Here is a 21303-nt window from a genome sequence, read left to right as displayed (position 1 = left end):
CTAGGTGGTGCATCTTGTCATGGCATTAATACTATGATGATTATCAGGTCACACGTTCCAATTCATTTGCTCTTGATCTCATCTTGCCATGCATTAAAAACTAATGATTATCATGTTACATGTTCCAATTTATTTGCTTTTGATCAGAAAAGAAATCGAAAACCGCATTTTCATTCATTGTACTTTCATTGTACTCTTTTTTTGAAGTTCTTCGTGCCCACAAAAATCTGTCTGAGTTCTGTCTTTGGTCCGTTTTGACAGGAGAAAGATTTTTTTCTTTAAAATGAAGACCGCGTCTCCTTGAAAATAACTCCAGTTAAGTTTCCGCCGCACCTTTGGTTCATCCATCTCCTCGGTATCATGCGCTCATTATCTGCGGAGTTCACAGACTCGCTACTTGTTCCGTCACGTCACGACAGGAAGGTCGGATCGGAAGCTAAACGCTCCTTTCAGCCGCTCGTCTTCAGACGTTCAAGGATTTCTCCGTCTGTTTTCACCAGGAAATTACAATCGATGAACTCTCCGCGCGTTCTTTACAAACGTCCGCGCGGCGCGCCCTTGACGGCCGGATTGAGTCGAGCCGGCGTTAGCGTGGGGAAACGGCGGCTGACGCAAACAAAGTCGCTGCCGTTTTGATTTGATTTTATTTTCTTTTTCGGTGCGTTATCGCAGTCACCCAGAATCCCCTTTGGAGAGTCTTCTCGCCGCGGAAAAAATGTGGAATTGAGTGCTGCCCTCGCGCCGCCCGCCTTAATTTGTTATCTGAACGCAGAGTGATTACTCATGAAATTCACGCCGACCTCGGACTATTTGAAGCCGGCCAGATAACCGGCCCCGCGGCGACGTCTCCTGGGATTCTTGCAAAAGTCGCAACAATCCCAGGGAAAAAAAATTATATATATATATATATATATATATATATATATATATATATATATATATATATATATATATATATATATATATGGGGCAGACGAGGACACGCTGATGGATGGCGAGGCAGCCAGGGAGGGAACGGAGGAGGACTCGTTAAAACAAACGTCACAGAACCTTCTCGCTTCTTTTTAAGTCTTTAAGTCGAAGAGCTGTACAGAGTAAAGTGGCGTCAAGGGAGCAGCGGAGCGGCGAGAGGAGGGGAGGGGAGGGGAGGGGAGGGGATGGGGGAGGGCGTCTCCGTCGAGAATCTGCTCCTTCAATCTGTGCTTGGGCAATCAAAAGGCGCCGGGGTCCGCGCGGCGGCGGCGGCGGCACCCCGAGCGAGCGAGCGAGCTGCCGGTGCCATTAAAGCTGGCACAACTCAGCGGTGGGCGCCGCCGGCCCCCGAGGATGAGACTCTCTGTTTACACCCCGATAATCCCCCCCACCCCTACGCGCCTGCCTGCTGGATGGAAGAGGAGGAAGGCCAGCACCCCCAAGGCTCTTTTCCCGGCAGGGGCGCACATGAATTGCTGCGAGAAAAGAGAGGGCTAGGGATTGGAGGAGTGTCAGAAATGGGGGGGTGGCGATGGGGATTTGGGGGTGGGGGGTCGCTTCTGCAAGCTTTCAACTGGCTGGTGTAAGAGAGCACTGGAAATCAAAGCGAGCTGGGGCGCACCCTCGTATTCCACGCCATCGTTAGCCGTAACGCCAGGATTTCTCGCGGCCGCTTTCATTTGCAGCCACGCCAACGCTTTTTGGACAAGACAAAATACTGCTTGCACAAAATAGAAATGCATCAACTGCATTATAAACCATATTCGATTAAAAACCACACCCCCCAAAAAAAATTACCCCCTCACGCTCTCGGATCGTTAGAAAATTGCACCATTGAAGGTGCGCCTTATAACCCGGTGCGCCTTATTGTGCGGAAATTACGGCAAACACGGGCATGTTACTATTGTGTTGGTTTCTAACAATCCATCGAAGCGTGGGAAAAGAGTGGTAGCTTATAGATCTTATAGTCCACAATTTATGATATTTCGAGGGTGAGCGTGTGTGTGCCTTAAATGAAATATAAGACACAAGTGTGAATATAAAAGTATAGACGTCTTGAAAGAGGGCAGCTAATAGCCAACAGTTGTTAGCGCGCGTGACCCAGATAAGACGCTAGCCGAGCGTTAACCTCTCCCGGCAGGTGTTTTCCCACCGCTAGAGAGACGAGAGTGGCCCGGGGGTCTTAAGGTTCTCGTCTCGGCCGGCGTTACTCGTCTTTCCGGACGCGTTGCGGAGCTTTAGCGGCGCCAAACGTCTGGGCTTTTATCTCCGTCTTCTCCGTCTTCCTGTCGGCGGGGGTGAGCCACGGGTCAAAAGTATTTCTAGTGGCCAGAATGCAAATGCGGGAATGAAACTAATTCGCCCTCCCGCACAGGAGGACCGCTTTGTGGAAAGTGCAAAAAGCGCAAAAAGCTTAAAAGGGTGGGTGGGTACGGGTTGGCGCCAAGGGCCCGCATACGGCCCCGCTGCGTTCTCTAATTCGGCCCAACAAGCTTTTACATAAGCATGAGTTTGTCCAGGTTCTAGTTTTTCTGGGTCTTATCCTCTACAAAAAAGATGAATAAAACAACAGCTTACGTAGAGGTCGTGTAACTTAGTTTGTCTGCATGAGCGTATTCTACCGCCCCCTTGTGGCAATCGTGCATACCGCACTGATATTGTCGTAATTGTTGGTTTTACTGCTGAGGCTGGAACGAAATAATGGCATTGCAATTCATTTCAACTGGGAGAAATCATTAGAGATAGCAGCGTTTTCATTTAATGGCGTGTCCACAGAAGGAAACGAGCAAGGCACAAATATTACTTGAGCTTTGCACTTTTTTTCCTCCTAAAATAACTTACCCTATTTTTTTTTCAACTAAAAGTCATACCGAATTATACGGTGTAGACCCAAAGAGCAGATAAACATATTTTTTAAATTTCCAGACATACAGTAAGGTGCACCAGATTATTCCGCACAAGGAAGAAAAAACAATAGAGTTCTATATATCCCATCCCTTTAGCTGTAGTCTCATGGAGAGCTGCGGTTATATCCGTGTTGCTCATGTTCAACTTTAATTTGACATCCGTACATAAGGCCATTGTTGATAAAGTTAAAGCATTTGGTGCTCACCCGATCCAAAAAATATGGTCATTAAGTTATATATGGCTGTTTGCAAGTGAAATGGTAACATTAGCTACTTTACATAAATACATATGTAAATATTTAATACATGATATTTGTAATACATTTTCCCCCCAAATTCCTGTAAATCTCCATCCACACAAACTTGTAGAAAATACTGTTGATAAAAACCTACATATGTGTCATTACATGACCTCATTCCCATACGTAGTTATAAAAAAAAAAAAAAAATCTTAAAACTAAGTAACAAGTCCGAGATTTTGTTACCGTCAGCTCTCTGGATGTTTGATGAATGTTTGCCCATTCGCCCCCCCCTCCCAAACGCCCCGACTACAGAGATCAGGAGGCCCGTAAATCATTCATGTGGACTGCAACACCCCCGATAACGGCGCCGAGCTCTCTGGCGTAACTCGCATTAATGCACATTTCTGCTTCTCATGCAAAAATAAGCAGAAAATTACACACTTGGAGTCATGTGACCGCTGCAAGTACTCAAGTATGAATGCATAAAAGTGCGTTTGTCTTGCATATATTCAGCACTAAGAGGGTTCACATCCGACGCAATATGCAGTGATATATATATGCGTACATCGGTGTATAAATAGGTATATAAATATATATATAAATAGATAGGCTGAAAGCTCAAAAATTGGGGCACATGTGACTCAAGGTACCACACTGCAGTCCCGCCCCCCAGAGGTGAAACCGATTACTGTAAAGAAGAAGCAATCGCGTGGTTACGGGTGGAGAAAGAAGAGTGAAAGGTGTTTACTTGTTGGCGGCCTGTGGAGAAGAGTGTTTGCAGGTGCTGAGCGAAACTGACCGGTGCGGACGCGGGGGCTGCGATGCTGGGCGTGCTGCTGTCGGCGCCCGGCGCCGGCTCGCTGTGCGTGGCCGCGGGCGTGTACAGCGTCATGGCGTGCTCGGCCACGCGGCTCTGCCCGCTGTAGTCGGGCGTGGGGAGCGGGTGCGGCGCGGCGAACTCGGCCGGGATGCCGTTCTGTGGGGGCGGGGGGTACTGGGCCGCGGTGTAGGGCTGGCTCATGGCGTCCGGGGGGTTGGCGGCCTCTTGGTTACCCTGGGCAAGAAAAAAACAAGGCGCTGTTACAATAAATGTACAGAAGTCATCCAGATTTCCTTTTCTTGTATTGCGAATCTGTAATCCGCCAGTATAACCTTGTTTGTGGAAGCGGCGAGCGCAAGAAGAAAAGAGACATCGCGACCTCACCGCGGGCCAGAACGGTCTGCGGATGAGCGTTATGTTCTCGGAGAAAAAGAAAGTAGCCACCGTATCAACTGATAACTGGTAGAAAAACACACGCACGCACCACTATAACGTGGGTTTATTAAACGTTCTAGGGTGCCCGAACCTGACAGGAACCAACCAGCAAGTTTGAGCCACGTGTTTTAGACAGATTCATCAGGACACATCGGAAGGCACTTTACGGTGCGGATGGACCATAGCCCGACGTGAAGTAAGGAGTTTTTCAAGGCACAAACGATAAATCTGATGAAAAGACAAAAGTGAAGTGCACGCAGCAAAAATAAGCAAGTGAAAACAAAGACATTATTTGAAGTAAATCATTTTCTGACCAATTAAATGAAATCGGATCATGGCCAGCGGTGGTTGGGAATCACAGAGTTGGAAGAGATCAAAGCGGCCGTCGTTATAAGCGTGCCAACGCGACCGCGGGGCATCACGGGGGCGGCGCACCGTCGCGGCGGCAGCCGTCACGGCGCATCAGGCCTGCCGTTAGCGAGCGCCTTGATCAGCGCTAATGAACACGGAGGATGCCGGAAGATCACACGGTCCCCAAAGGATGGCAACCGCTACCCCCGCCCCGCCCCCCTTCCAGTCCACGGCGATCGTTACAAAATACCAGGAGAAGAAACGACCATCGATCTATTGATTGGCCTCTTGTGATAATTACAAACTTTGACCTCAGCGCCATAGCCGATTCTTCTCCCGGTGACATTTTACCACCTCAAATATGTCAGACACTGACCGAACGTCGACAAAGCCATCGCAGACTTAGCTTATACAATATGGTGGAATCTTTGACCCTACTGCAACAGGGATCAAAAAGGCCTTTGATGGGAGATGGGCTACAGCGGCGATCAAGTTCGCCTTTATCGAGTCAAAGTTCCATTCATAAAGGTCCGAGTCACAGTCGAGTCACAAAGGTCCGCCTTAAGTTTGGCTCAAAGTCCAGTGAGTCATTCAGGTCCCAGTTCGACTCAAGTCAGAATAACAAAACTTTGAGCCCATGGGATCAGGACGGCGGCATGGCTCGGTGCTGGAGTGGTCGTCTCCCGGCTGAGGGGCTGCGGGTTCGACCCCCCGACCGGCAAGACCATGTCGAAGGGCTCCCGATGCCGCGTCATCAGGAGGTAAATAACTAGTTAGTGTAAAGCGCTTTGAGTACCCGAGGTAGGAAAGCGCTAGAGAAGTCCAAGTCCATTTACCGTCAGGCGTAAGCTTTAAGACAGAAAAATTCTTCCGAACACGCCAGTTTGTTTGTGAAACCTCTTTCGGTCGATTATAACAGCTCATGCTAACGTCCGGCCACTCAGCCGCGCGGATAAAGCGAGCGTATTTTCCGAGGCATCGCGTGGATTTGAAAGTCAAGCATGTCGTAGCGCCAACGCAGATTGCGGCAGATGGACCGAGGCGGAGTTTTCCACGCGCTCCGGAAGAGCCGACAAACAAGCAGACTCCAGACGAACATCAAGCGCAACCCGGCTGGCTCCCTGGTGCAACGCCGTGATGAGCCGCGCCGCTAATGCGCCGGCGCGCCGCTTAACCGTTAGCGGCCGTTACCATTAGCGCGCGTGCTAACGAGCTGCCGGAGCGGACGTCCAACTGTGCGAAGGTGGAACAATAACGGCGGATACCAATAACGAGCGGAGGCAATTTGAAGAAAGGGAGCCCCGGATCTAACTCTTTGGGCTAAGGGCGAAACGGGCAAGCGAGAAGCTTTACGAGGGCAGGGAAACAACAACGGGAGAAGTCGGCCTGCTTTACAAGGCGAGCGGGGACGGCCGGCCGGGAGATAAACCTCTTTTATTCCTCGCCGCTGCCCGGCAAGTCGGGGAAGGTGCGTTAGTTTTAATGAGCGCGCGGAGGAAAGCTGCGCTGTAAATGTAGTGGAAATAATTTCACGCAAACAAAAGGCGGTGGGAAAAAAAGCCCGCATTCGGCCAATTAAGGCGGTGCTCCATTATGGAAATGAAAACAGGGAAGCCTTGAGAGGTTGAAGCTACCGCGCGGCCCGGCCCCCCCTTCACATCACCCGCGCTACCACTCTCTCTTTATGCGGGAACTTTTTTTTTAATCTACCCCTGCGCTCTACTTTGCCGCTCCCCCCGGTCATCGCGTTATATAACACGCCTTCCTCATTTCAAGCGAGCTCTTGATGTCGGCAAATTTCACGACTTGTTCTTTTCTCCGCGCGCAAAAGCCGTCGGAAAAAAGGCCATCCGGCCCGCGCGCCCTGACGGATTTCCAAGCCGCCCCGTGGTCATCCTCATCAACAACAATAACGAGTCCCGAGAAGCAAAAACCGGAAGGCGTCCAAACACGCCATGTACAAAAGGGATCCCGGCTCCGGCCCAAACTCGAAAGGCGCGCCCATGGAAAACCACCCGCCAAAAGGGCACGCGAAATCAAAGCCGTATGGTTTAACGCCCGCGTCGACATCTCTGGCGCTTCTAAAAGCCGACCAAATTTGAAGGGGATCCGAACGGAACTGCGACCCGTGTACCACCGAGAGGAAATCTTGAGGGCGGCGAACGCGGCGAGAGGACGACTATCAATCTGCGCTATCCCCCGGTGGGGTAAAATAATTGTCAAGGTCTAGGACATGCTGAAAGGACCATTTTTCATAGTTAGGCTGCGCGAAGCGGAGGAAGTCCGGAGCCCGGGGAGCGCATCCGGGGTTTTCCCTCACGAGCCGGACCCAGATATACGAGGACAACCGACAGCCACGGGAGCGTCGCGTGTCCCGGGGGTGTGTTTCGACAGCCGCGATTTTCCCGCTGTTGCCTTTATCCCCCTTCACCCCCCCGCGCGCCGACGCCCCGTCCTCGAGCGGCGAATTGGAGACGGGATGACGAGCGCGTCAAAGGGAGAAGCCAAAGGTTTTAACAGCCGACGCTCACTTCTGCTGCAGTGAAAGCAATTATCGGTCTGACAAGCGTTTTAACAGCGCCAGACACTGGCACTGATGTCTTCTAATTATCTGATTATCTGAATGCGGGATTCTGAATCGACCGCGTGAAAGCGCACTCGTATCGGACCGGGCCGGTAGCTTTGTGAAAGACGGGCCGACAAAACTCCGACGTGTAGCTTTTCCAAGGAGCTCGTTACTGTTGTTCTACATGTGAACTGTGACCAATTTGCAGAGCGGGGCAATCTGTCCACAAATCGGGCGTCCGCACTTTCGGATTATTAGGCGACGCCTCGTAAAAACGCAGAGTGAGATCGACAAACGGAAGTAAATGTTAAAAGTTATCCCGCGTTTACTCTTTTTGGATCGCGAAGCATTTAATCAGCGGTAGAACCTTGTTATATAATCATGCCAGCGAAAGTTGTCTGTGGAAGCGGCGAGCACAAGAAGAAAGGAGACATCGTGACCTCACCGCGGGTCAACGCGGTCTGGATGGCCATTATGTTCTTGGAGAAGAAGATAGTAGCCAATAATTGATGGTATAGCAGGGACATACACAAAAAAACACATGCACACACACACACCTGTGTGCAAGCCCCAAACCCTTTAGAACGCCGACGTTTTGTAACAAGTGCTACTCGAATGAATAAAAAGAGGGGGCTTGACGAGATGTGCTCCCAGAGCGCTAGGACATCTGTAATGTATAAGAAGACATCTCTGTCCGTCCTCCTCGCGAGCAAAAAGAACCTAAAGTCTCCTGTCTTCTTTGCTCATGCGTTTGTTTGTCAAATGTTTGAAGTCAGAGGTTTCAAACTCTAGTCCTCGAGGGCCGCAATCCTGCAGGCTTTTGATTCTTCTTTCTCAAACGCACCTGATTTAAAGACATTTGAAGATCCTGCAGGGCTTGCTGATGAGGAGTTGGAGACCTACGGTCTTGGTGGACCGGACTTGACAGTAAAGCCGCTTCGGTCCGTGTCATTTTTCAAGGCTTCGTGTCATAAAGCACACGTCAGAAATAAGAACTTTTCCTGGCTCAAACTTACGAAAGGCAAGATTCGACTCCATATCCATGACAATCGACTTGAACTTTATGACTTGACAAGTTTTGCCTTTGACATTGTTTACAAGATGGTTCTGGAAAGAAGAATATTTTTTAGTGTTATGCGGGGAAAAGAAAAAAATATGGCTACAAGTATTGTTTGCAAAAATGAGAAACAAGGATGACTTCCACCTTCATCCGTCACGTCAAACGCCGATCGGTTGGCTTCATTGCCCTTTAGCTCACTCATTTATGATTAAAAACAAAGAAGTCTTCACATGGTCCGTCCTTATCTTCTCTATTCAAGCCATGACCAACGTGAGTAGCCAGAGACCACAATCACAGATACCAGAAAGATTTTGCGCCTTGATTTATGACCGATACCTGGATATGACCTGTGTCTTTTTATTTATGACCCGATAAAAATCAGAATTTGAAATTCAATTAGATTTTTTCTGACACCGGTACCTTCTAAAAACTTTGAGACTTTGCTTTGTACGTAGCCAACGGGAGCGGCTCTCACATCTAACTTTCGTTAATCGTCAAGAACTGCGGATATTCCTGCATACCGGCGACCGACGTGAGACGGGGACTGAAAAACATGTGCGCTGACAGAGTGTCCCAAATAGCCTTGGGCGCCAGCTTTCTTTTGAATCCGACCGCTCCGATCGAAAACAACGCTCGCAGACGGAGGGAAAAGAGGAGGGGGAACGCCACTCGACTCCTTAAGAGGGCGGCGAGGCCAAAGTGGCGAGGAGAAGAAAAAGGGGGCGCGCGCCTTGTTAGCTAAACACAAAGTAGGCGCGGGCTCTCGTGTGATTTCGGCTGCGCTCCGACGTACGTGACAAACGAGTCATCCGACCGGAAGAAAAAGCAAGCGGCCGGCGGACTCGGACGCGGGGGAGCCGCGCTCATCCTCGCCACCGTCCAGATAATGGAGAGCGCCGCATCTCATTCTTCTGTGTTGTCGCTGGAAAACCAGGCTGAGCGGGACAAAGTGATTACAAGTTGGCGACTGACCCTGGAACACCTGCGTGTTCATTACCAAAGGGGGAAAAAAACAACCTAACAAACTGAGCTGTGACACCCTGTTTCTAAGAAGATAATTGATTTGAGTTAGGAGTAAATTGAGCGATGATCTTGGTCACGAAACAAATCAAAATTGTAATTAGACAGGTGGACCGAGGCGGACTGGTTACCATGTCTCGCAGTTCAGATGTCAGAAACTGGCCTTCCTGTGTGGGATTTGCATTTTCTCCCCATGCCGACGTGGCTTTTCTCTGGGCGATGCGGTTTTACTCCTACAGTCCAAATATACGCTCGGTAGGTAATTTGAACGCTCTATAATGTCCTTAGACGTTTTTTTGCGCGACTGTACATCTTTGTGAGCTCTGCGATTGGCTGGCAGCAAGTTCAGGGTTTTCCCCGCCTAGTGGCTAAAGACAGCTGGGACAAAGTCCAGCAGACCCCCAACTCTTGTGAGAACGGGCGGTTAAGTTAATGATGGAGTCCTGAGCGCTACCCACTGTCAATTTCCCACAATGCAATGCATCCGCTTACACCCCACCCCCCGCACCGCTCTGTCACTCACAACCACAAGAGCACAGGATATAAGAGTCGTGGCCAGTTGTTGCCAAAACGCCCCCATGTGATGCCGTGACCCCGTCGGTGTAGAATGACGAACATGGCTTTCGTTTTAAGCAAACATTCCTTCAATTGCGGCTGCACATGACGGAATATTTACAGGCTCAGAATATTTCAGAATCCACGGTAGACTGAGCGCGAGCGTCTTATTGCGGTGCATCGGGTAGGCACTGCTTTAAAGCAGTGACGTAAAGCATCGGAACCAAAGCATCCTTTCTATTATCATATATTTCAGGAAAAATACGCTGGCATGGTTGGAGATCACAGATGCGGAACTCCAGTCCTTGAGGGCCGCTATCCCGCATGCCGGCGAACCCTCTCTCTCAAACACGCCCGATTCAAATGACGATCGTTTTCAAGCCCCCGCAGAGCTTGCTAATATGCTAAATATTCGAATGGGGCGCGTTGGGGAAAGAAAACCAGGAAACACGCAGGATACTGGGCCTCGAGGACTGAAGTTCGACACCTACGTCGTAGATCAATTAGTTGCAGAAGATAAGCAACCCCCCCCAATCGAGTTGCAGGAAGGACCGTACCCTGCGGATAAACGGCTGAGCCGGAGAGACCCCCGCGCGCTCGAAAGCCGGCGCCCTCCTCCCCTCCTCCGAGGCCCCGCGTCCAATCGCGGCCTCCGACATGAGCGGGTGAAACTTTTATCGATCCGGGACGAGGAGCAACGCCGGCCGGCGTCTCCTCGGCGCCAAATTGGATGGGGAAGCGTCACTTAAGGAGATGACGTTGGACTTTTTGTTCTTAGCGCGGGTCCGGGCGGCCGGTACGGAGGCCCCGCCGGCCGCTAACCCCGGGCGTCCGCGCTAAAGGCTGGCCTATTTGGGCAGGTGCGATTGCTTGGCCGCCCGCCAGCCATCGCTGATCCTCTTTAGCGGCGTCGGGAGGCCAAGAGGAGACGGGCGGCGCAAATAGAGAAGCTCTTAGGAGGAACTCATATCGGCAGAGTGCTGCTCTGACTCATGCGTGCGGCGGCGGGTCAGCGGCGAGGCGAAATACAGCGGGCGACTAATTGCGCCGCTTTGGATCCGGAGGGAAATCACTCAAATGGGAGCGCGCTGATCAATCTGCGCTGCTGCGGCAGGCGGGAGGGAGGGAGGGAGGCAGGGAGGGCAGGTTGGGAGGGAGGGAGGCAGGGAGGGAGGGCGACCGCTGATGGAGTGGGCAGCTTTATGGCTCCGGCTCCGCATTTCTCAGCAGAGCTTCTTTTGCCTGCTGTGCAGGAAGCGCTGCCGCAGATCGCATATAATTCACGCAGATCTACGCCTGTGCTTAATGGCCAAATCGGCTCGCGCCGCCAAAGTCTTTGAGTCAAAACTTTAGTTTCTGGACATTCTGCTTTTTCGGCGGATGCAAAGTTGTCAAATACAGGTTGCTTGCAAGTATTTTGATCTGCGGAGAGAGCTGGGTATTGGTTTTTGGGGTGAGTACAACATATAACTCAAACTCTGGTTGTTCCGTTCCAAAGCTTAGGCCTTGAGTGCACGTAACCGGGGCTATGAAGACCTGATTGGTCTCCAGCCCCCTTCATTGTAAAAAAAAATCAAACTTGACTTTTTGTTGGCAGAAAGGGTGCCCGATCAGTTGGAAACCAGGAGCGGGGTCTGTCCGGCGGTGTCTCCAGGATCGATTGCCTGGGAAAAAGTTGTTGACAAGGTGGATATCTAATCTGGAGATGGGGGCTTGGGCGCGGTCCGCGGGGGCTACCGAGTTACCCGAACCCTGACCGTGGGCCTCCGAAGCAGCGCTCCAAGAAGCGGAAGCAAACTGCGTATGGGGCCGGCACCAACCCGCGCGCTTTGACATTCTGAAGGATCTCGGGGTTTCATCAGACGCCGTCCGAGTTAGTCGACGGTGTAAGGTGGATGCAATCGATTGTTCTGGCGGTGGGTGAATCTGTCAGCGGGCGGAGCGGGTCGCTCGTCCACCGAAACATTATATTCGGAGGTACGCGTCAGCTGACTGACGGCGAGGCGTACGATTCCCGACAACCCAACGCGTCCAAAAATCGGGGTAGGGGTGCCTTTTGCGGGGGATCCCCGTCGGCTTCCGCCTCGTTTGTTTTCCCTCAAGGCGCGGTTTCATTTGTAAGCCCGAACCTGCCAGACCGAGCGCTCGGTTGATGCAACGCGAGCGCAAGCGAGAAAGTATCGTTTTGTTTGGCGCGGCTAATTGTTGCAGCGAGAAGTCGCTGGCAGATTTCCGCCGCCAAGCGCCGTTCATTCCACTTGGAATAAAGACGCCGTCGTAATTAGGCAGGCCGCGTGATCCTACCGCAACTCTCCCCCTTGATAGTCACCAGAGGCGGTGGCTAATTACTAACACCGCCGTTCCAAGGTGAGGCGGGACTCCAGCGCTGGTAAACAACAACACGCCACCTCAGGCGGGCTCTCCCTCCTCCCCCTCGCCCGCCAATTACAGCCCGGCGGGAAAGGGAGACGCAAAGAAAAAAAAAAACAACCCAATTTGATGCAAATTCACAGCGGCGAGGAAGGCGCCAGGCTTCCGGCGAGCGTTCACGCTCAGAGGAGGGGCCCGTTATTGTTTGGTCTCACGTTTCCTGCCTTCAAAAAAAAAAAAAAAATCCTCCCGTCTTTCCATTTTCCACCTCATTTGTGTAGAAATCAATTCAGGAGAAGAAACGGCGCCCGTCTTTTCAGTCAATTTAGGCCGGCGCCTTCCCCGCCGCCGCCGCCCTTCTCCGCGGGGCTTAATCGTTTTCACGTGTCACACGCGCTCCATCCCCTCTAACCTGATTTGTCCTCGTTACGGCGAGCACTTATTTGCGCGCCGGCCTCGGACCGAGAGGTATTAGAAAGAGTTCATTTTCTCCCGTCCCTTGCTGATTTCTTCATTACACGGCTCGCGCGGAGACGCGAACGGCGCTCTCAGCGACGGGCCCTCGCCGCTTAATAAAGACCGGATCACTTTGAACCCGCCTGACACGCGTAATGAAGGCCCGGCGCATCGCGGGGGAAAGGGGGGGGAGGCGCATAATGAAATGAAACAAATACGCAAATAAGGCTGCCGACCTTGCGAGGAAGCCATCAGTTCCACGCTATCGGACCGCCGCGGCCCGAAGAGCCCATAATTGTCTCTTTTGTTGCGTGGCGTATATTTACATCTGGGATTAATTAGCGCCGAGCCGGTGTCAACGTCTCAGCCGACGCGCGGCTTGTTGTTTTTATTATTATTATTATTAGACACAATGCAGCTTGCTGTCACGCTGACAATCTTTTATTTACTTTGAGGGAACAAAAACCAACTTGTGAGCTTGTGGGAAAACAGCTCCAGATCAAGAACGGAGCGGGAGGAATTGGCTTCTTCAGTCGCATTAGCCTTGAACGCATCGTCGAGGTTTCGCCGAGTGTTGATGTCATCAACGAGAGGCGCAAAATAGGGAAAAATGCTAAGCGGGTGCCACGTTTTGACAAATAAAAAGGAGACTAAATGTGGTTTAACGTTGTAAATACGACGCTAAACTGTGTGTTTACCAATTGAAAAGGTATTTCGAATACGACTCTCGGTTGCAATAAAGTTAATTCTTCAGTAGGACATTCCGTGACCGCTGTGGAAATAAAATGCCGGCGACGCCCCTACCCCACCCGGCCACCACCAGGGTGGGAATCCAGGACGGAGAACAGGTGCGAAGATTTGTCACTCCAAACTCTTTTTAGACGGCGTCAATTATTTCCCCCTCGCGCTATCCGAAGCGCATCTAATCAGATCTTGATTCCACTTATGAAGATCGGGGAGATAACTTTTGATTCATCACGATGGTTTAATCACCGTCGTTGCGCTCTCTCCCTCCCGCCCCGCCGTCTTCCTCTTGTTTCCTCCTCCGAGCCAAAAGACGGACGGGAAAGACGGGGAGAAGATATTAACAATATTAATGACCCGTGGTCCTCGTCTCTTTAATGAGAAGGGTTATTAACCGTGATTATCCGTGATGGAGCGCCGGTAATTCCCTGAAAGCTCGGGGAAAACTAACCCGTAAATCGCCCCGTCTTGACGATCTGTCGGCGCGAGGAGAGCTTCTCCAGCTAGATGAGATGCCGGAAGGACGCGGAGGAGGAGGAAGCAGGAGCGTCGAGCCAACTCCGGCGGCTAACGAGCGAGCTAACGCAGTGACGGCGCCGGAACGCTGAGGCGGCACTCCTGAACGCCCACTCAGCGCCGCCGCAATTACGGGAGGGAGGGGCCGAGTCCACGGAGCGGAGCGGGACAGGCTGTCTGTTGAATCGAAACCCTGTCCTCTCCTGTCGTCGGGTCCGCGCCACAAAGCGGGCACTCCACAGGCCTGCGCTCGTTGCTTTTTTGCGTCCTTGCCGATAGCTCTGTCCGGTTCGGCCCGCTACTCGTCACGTCCCCAGGTTAGTTCCTGGTTTCTAACTTAGTTCTCCTGTCCCTTCCTGTTTTATATGACGTTGATCACAAGCAAACCACGCAACAGTGTCGCAGACTGGCTTTCTGTCTCAGACCGGTCTTGTCCCATTTGCATTTCGTCACATCCCGATGAAACTTGGGTAGTAGTCCAGTTCAATCCTGTCCCATCCTGTTTGCTGTTCTATTTCCCTACCAATTCCTGCCTGGCTCACCACTGCGGTCCTGTTCTGTCCTGTCCTATTTGCTAGTCATTGTGCCAACACTAGTGCCGCCTTGCTCATTTGACCACTTGTCCTGACCTATTTCTCACCACGGTTCGCCACGGCAGTCCTGTTTATTCTTGGTACTCATCATATGCTTCGCACACAACCGTAGAACTGACTAGCTTTCATACTTGTCCTGTCTTATATTTAATTCCTCATATGCCTACACCGCTGGGGTAGTGCAGACTTGGTCACCACTTGTTGCACCGTCCAATCCTGTCCCGTCCTGTTTGCTACTGGAATCCAGTTCAGTCCTGTCCCACTCGCTAGTCGTCGCGCCTGCGCCTGCGCCGGTGCCGCCTCGCTCAATCGAGCGGTCTTTTCCGGCCCGTTTGTCATCATATACCGCCTGACTCACGGCCTCTGGTCCTGTCCCATCCGCCGCCGCCGTCATTCCCACACAGCGTTTCGATGCCGTTGCCACCGTACAGGAAGCGGAAAACGGGTGCGTAAAAGTCAGGCGCAGCAAGACGGACGACAGCCGGCTGGAAGTTACAGCGGCGATGATGCTAACGGGCCCATTGTCTCGTTAGACGCCGGCCTTAAAAGCCTCTTTGGGAGCTGGGGCGCCCGCCGCCGTCCTCGCTTCTCCCGCTCTGGCGTTTTTGGAGATGACACTGTATCACGGCAACACCTGCCGGGCCCATTCCAGATAATAATCCCGTTCCGACATGGCGCCGCAGCGCTCACAGCGGCCAAATTGGATTGTTTGCATTAGCGGCCCGCTGAGCGCCGCTCTCGCTCTCTCGCTCGCTCGCTCTCCCGCTCGCGCACGGCTTTCCGTCTCTCTCGCCTTGGGGGCTTTATTAGATTCGAGCGCTCCTTCATAAACAAGCGCTCCTTGTGGCAAAAAGGGTAAACAAGAAAAGAGGAATCAGCTAAATGCGGACAGGCCGGCGCTTTGTGGACACACTCCATTTATTTCCTCCAATCAAAGGCCTTTAATTGGATTGAAGGCCGGCACCTGCTTTACACGCCGTCGAGCACGCCATTGATGTGTGCGTGCGTGTGTGTAATGGGAGGGGGAGGGGTTAAGAGCATGTCTCACACCGCCTCCATTTTTTTTTTCCGCTGTGATCAATTTCAGATCGATAACAGGATTCGTCAACCCCCCCGCGGAGTTTCAAATGAATTTTTTACACTTTAAGATGTTTTTCCCTTAAATTCAATGTTCAGAAGGTTTGAAAAAAAAAAAACACAAGCAGACGCGATAAACAACCTTGTTAGATTTTCTTTGGAAAACTGCAATCACTATAAAATGTTTTATATGGATTTTATAGAGTGTAGTATACATAAAATATGGCAACATTTAGAGGTGGGATTCAGTGAAGCAGAGGCCTTAAATTCCATCAAGTGCTTGTCTTAAAAAAAAAAAAAAAAAAAAGGGAATTTAATGTAATGTAATGTTTACACACTGGAATTTTTTTCACACAAATGCTCATATGCCAAATAACAATTAGTGCATTTATTTTTAATTGATTCACTGATTTGCATTACATTTAGACAACAGCAAATGCCATGTCACATTTAACAACATTTTCTAAATGTATTATTATTTTATTTGTTTACACATTGCGTTTTTTGGATGGATTCACCTAGGCAAAATGTTTATTTTTATTATTTATTTTAAAATGAACTTTATATTTAATTTTATATTATCACTATTATTATTATTATTATTATTATTATTATTATTATTATTAGTGTTTTTTATTTGTTCCTATTGTTTTTTTATGTTATTAATTTATATATTATTATTATATAATATTCTATATTATATATATTTATATTAACTGTTTTATTGAGCGATTCCGGAAAAAAATGATGTGTTTTCTTTGTAACAAGTCTGCCGGATAGTTGCGTCACTGATGACAATTAGTGACAATTGGCGAATCTGGGTAAAACTTAACAAAATGAAGATGTACAATATTTAGCAGAAGAGTCACAATAAAACGATGTAAAATGTGTCGCTTCATGTTCCAATCAGTTTGCTCTTAATTAAAAAAAGACTACAAGTAGCATTCGAATCCTTGAATTAAATTTGCTGATTCTTTTTGCTTTTGAAATATCACTTGGTATTCTCCCTTGCGGTGCATTCAGGTAGCCCCAGGGTACTTGTACCCCTATTAGAGAACCGCTGTTGAAGAAGCTGGCCACAGCAGAATAAAAAAAGCCCTGGACAGCGCCTTAAGGACAGCGTGGCTCCACGCGCTAAATAAAAATACGATTTCCTCCAGTGACACGCGCTCTAATTCTTGCCGGCGCATTAAGTGATGGCGTCACGTGACGCCCCGTGCACTTTCAACTCAGCCCTGGAGCCAGACCTAGCTCAAACGTCGCCATGGCGACCTGCGATCCACGTCGGCCTGACCGCGTTTCTAGACCACTTTGGAAGATTAACACAGTTAAACACCCTCGATACGTAAGATTAAGAGCAACCCTCCCAGTCGGAAAAAAAAGCAAGGGATCAGATCAAAAGCAATCCGAGAACGGGTCCAGAAGTGGACGCCACCCAAAAAAACTGAAGCAACCATCCAGAAAAAGAAAGACGATTACAAAGACGAAAACAGAGACAAGGATCAGTGAAGAACACGCTCGGGGAACAAGCCAAGAAGCAAGTCAAGAGTCCGGTCAAAATCAGGTCAAAAACAGCCTAGAAGCATGCCAAAAACAAAGCTAAAAACCAAAAGTCAGCCTTGCCCAAAATCCAAAACACAAAAACCTAACCCTCAACCAGTCAACAAAAACAAATCAAGGACCAGGTCAAAACACTCAAGTCAAACAACGGTGAAAAAACGGTTGCTAAAACTCCAAAAACCCTCAGAATCGTGTCAACAAACGGGTAACCCCCCCCCCCCCCCCCCCCCCCCCCAAAAAGACTCATTTCATCAATTGTGAAGAACCCAATGCCAAAAACGAATCAGAAAAAACTATATTTTTAATATCAAGTCAATTGAGCACCGTCATAATGAACCATCGGATGGCAGTGTTGCTCACATTGGGGAACAAAGCCATACTTATTAAACATACATTACAAACTTGTAATTCTAATTAAGGAATGAAAAACAATATTTCATTCGATAGCACCCATATTTACATCGACATGACATATTGACATGTATAGAAAGCTATACATTTACATAGCAAAGACAAAAAAAAAAAAAAAAAAAGCCTAGAACCATGTCAAAACCCAGAAGCATAACTTTGAGAAATAATTAAAAAAAAGGCAAAAATTGTCCACGTTTTGATATTGAATGAAGTTTCGATGCGGCTACGCAGCAGGGACCCTGTTTACATCAACACTGGCGCTGGCGCTCCCTTGGAGTTTGTCAAATTCCAAACCAGATCAAACCGGCTTTGAAAGTCAAACGCGGCCCCGGGGCGGCAGGAAGCCAAACGGCGCAAACGGGAAGAGGCGGGGCCAAGAGCCCGGCTCATTTCTAGCGCAAAAGTCCAACGTTCCCCAAACCTGGTTTTCGTCACTTGGAGAAATTCCACTTGAATTGTTGACGCTTGTGTTCCTTCCTTCCTTCCCGCCCTCGTTCATGTCCTGTTTGCAACTGTTTTTCTTCCTTTTACTGTCCTCGTTCCTTCCTCAACGCCTTATACTTGTTGGCTTCCTTCCGAACTTTTTTCCAGCTGCTCCCTTTCGACATTTTTTCCTCAATGCCTAACCCAAATGTCGCTTTCCTTCCTTCCTTTCTCCTACCCTGCGTGCTTTACCGCGGTCCTTCAACCCTTTTGCCCTCAAAGGCTTCCTTGTTTCCTTCAATACATTCCTTCCTGCCAGCTTTTTTCAGGACCCCCCCACCCCCCCTTCCTTCCGATCTTCCTTCTATGCTCCCCGCCTTTATTTTTTTCTTGCTGCTCTTTCTTCTTTTCACCTTCAAAACTCCCCATCTTCCTTCCAGCTTTTCTATCGTCATTGCAGCCTTTTACAATCCCCGTCTTCAATTCTTTGCTGCCTTCCTTCCTTCCTTCCTTCCTTCCTTCCTTCCTTCCTTCCTTCCTTCCTTCCTTCCTTCCTTCCTCTGCGCTCGTGCGTGCGCGGGGCAAAATGAGCGTCTGCAAAGCGACCAGCGACCGCCGTCATTTGTCACGCGAGCGCTGACCTGTGAATATTGCATTATGGCCATGGCGGGAGGCTCCTAGTGATTTGGGGGGGGGGGGGGGGGGGGGGGGGGGGGGTCACGTCGGAGGGGGAGGCCGGGGGCCGACCTTGCTGTCAAGCAGACGTATTCCACCACAGGGATTCCCAAAGTCAAAGGCTGCGCCAAGGGAAAATTTGTTTGCAGTTTTTTTCTTAAGATTTGCTTTTTCCCCCTCCCCTAATCTCCATGTTAAACATTGACAGGAGAAATTATTAAAAAAAAAAAACACAAAACCTACAAAAACTGGTATTTTGCTTATTCTGGACAGTTGCTATCTCTATCAGAAAATCTTATAGGTTTTTTGTCAAAATATACGTTGGAACATTGAAATAAAAACAAAAGAGGATGGAGTGACTTTGAGCAGAACTTCCAATAATACACCGTTTGGTTTTTAAGATTTGAATAATACAGAAAGCAAAAAAATGAGTCATTTTTGGGCAGGAGCTATGAATGTAATTATTGTGGATAAAAGTTTTCAAAACGGGCTTGTTTTGGATGGGTGGAAGTCGAAGTTTTTTCTTATGCCCTGAGGGAATCCCAAACAAATGGATGCATTCACGGTCCGCTTGTAAAAACGTGCGCTTGGTGCGGCGCTAGCTACTCCGTTTGGGCCCGGCGCCACTTTGGTCACAAAGCCAAGCCGGGCAAAGTGAGAGAAAAATCAATGGCGGGGCAGGCCTGATTGATGGGCGGAGTTTTGGACAATTTCAAGCGGGGAGCGACCTAAGCAGAGATGACGGCGGCCATATTGCCCGCCGCGGATTGATACTTGCGAATACCAGCAAATACGCCGCCGCCGGCGCTTAAGGCCGCGCAAATCCCGACCCGACGCGCTTTTTACCCAACCGGACGGGGTAATCCAGTCAATTAGAAGCGGCCTAATCTGCCGCCGGGATCTTCAATCAAGATTTTGGCCCGCGTCTTAAGGACGGAAAGGAAAAGAAGCCCAAGATGGGCCGCGTTTATCCCAGCGCGCTCGGAAAAAGAGCGGCGGGATTAGCCGGGATACAACGGCCCCAAAATATTAACTCCGTGCTGGAGTCACGGAGCAAACAAGACCAAAATATTCACCCTTACTCGGAAAAGTTCTGCAGAGTCGTGTCCTACGGATAAAAAGTTGCAACCTGCCCAAATGCAGACGCGAGTTTGTCTTTGGGTCAAAATTCAGAGGTGGCCCATCGCTTACCTCTGATGAGAAAACAAACAAAGGGAAAAAAAAAAGATGAGCTAAACCGAGACAGGAAACGGAACAGCCTCTGTCATTTTCACGCACCTAAAAGCCGCCAATTTTCTCAAAGGTGCGCATTATAATCCGGTGCGCTTTATACAGTGCCTAAATCTTTGTAACGTGGCCCTCAGATGAAAACGTTTGGGGACCCCCGCTTTAGATCGATGCTTCAAATTAATAGGAAACGTTTTGAAGCAAATTGCAACCAAAAAGTTTCAAGTATTTTGTTTTGTTGATTTCAAAACAGTTTCTGCATTTATTTGATCAAATTGGGCCTCTTTTACAAAAATTTACTTTTCACGTCTTGTCCCCATATAAATTGCGGAAAAATTGGAGCGTATATAGCATTTCAAACACTGCCATATATATATATATATATATATATATATATATATATATATATATATATATATATATATATATATATATATATATATATATATATATATAATTTTGTTGTTGGGAATATAGGAGGCTTTTAGGTGTGCCTTATAGCGGGGAAAATACGGTACTTTTGTCATATGTCAAGTTGACCGGGAGAATCAAAGGTCATCCAATATTTTTCTGAAAAAATAATGCCAACTCCCAAAAATGCAGCGGTGTTGCTTTCGTTTAGGGAAAATAATGAGTGGCGATCCGAAAAGTGCGTCGGAATGGTGTAAAAGTGAAGTGCTTGTGTCTGGCGGGCCTTTGCAGCAGATTTCCGCCTCATCAGCAATTGCGCCCCTTCCCTCCGGCGCCACGTCCGTCCAGCCGCAGCGAGGCGGGATTGGCAACAAAAAAAAAAAAAAAACATGCACTCAGTGTTCCGAAGAAAGTTCCTGAGCTCCAGTTAGATTTTAATCTACCTTTCTTCTTTTGATTTGGGACTCATTTGGATTTCGAGTGGCTTCATTCATCATTCCGCGTCATAATTCCACATCAACACACAAAGTACAATATTATGAGCTCTTACATAATTTGACTTTTTCAGATTTGCTTAATATTTGGATTCACATCACATTTGAAGATTGTCTTAATGATTCCACGCATTATTCCACATCATGACACACAAACACACGCACATAAAAAGTAACAAGCTCCTTTTGGACAGTAATTTGAATCCCACTATTCAGAATGACATGACAATGAGCCTCTTTAAGATAACTTGGCCATTTGCATTCACATCACTTTTGAAAGGTGTCTTGATCGTGATTCCACATCACGATTCCATATCACGAAACACACATGGTACAATATAACGAGCTCCTTTTGGATAACATGAATTCCCAGCTCCAGATTTAAGTCACATTTAGATAAAAATGGCTTCATTGACCA

The 21303-nt window shown here is 49.0% G+C and overlaps 1 protein-coding gene across 10 annotated transcripts in view; it reads right to left on the bottom strand.

The window, feature by feature from the left end:
• The window catches only part of LOC148411135 (RNA binding protein fox-1 homolog 3-like), a 237994-nt gene that overhangs the window by 27705 nt on the left and 188986 nt on the right, over positions 1 to 21303 (bottom strand). For 8 of the 10 annotated variants that reach the window (XM_088438129.1, XM_088438130.1, XM_088438126.1 and 5 more), the window contains one exon: positions 3870 to 4175. In XM_088438129.1, coding sequence (XP_088294255.1) covers positions 3870 to 4175 — 306 coding nt within the window. The remainder of the gene's footprint in view (positions 1 to 3869; positions 4176 to 21303) is intronic. The other 2 variants (XM_088438128.1, XM_088438134.1) reach the window with 1 other exon arrangement.

The sequence above is a fragment of the Hippichthys cyanospilos genome, chromosome 16 (genome assembly GCF_059441005.1).
Source record: "Hippichthys cyanospilos isolate Australia breed blue-spotted pipefish chromosome 16, RoL_Hcya_1.0, whole genome shotgun sequence".
NCBI lineage: Eukaryota > Metazoa > Chordata > Actinopteri > Syngnathiformes > Syngnathidae > Hippichthys > Hippichthys cyanospilos.
Note: the sequence above shows the minus strand (reverse complement) of the source record. Positions and strands in the feature narration are given on the sequence as shown.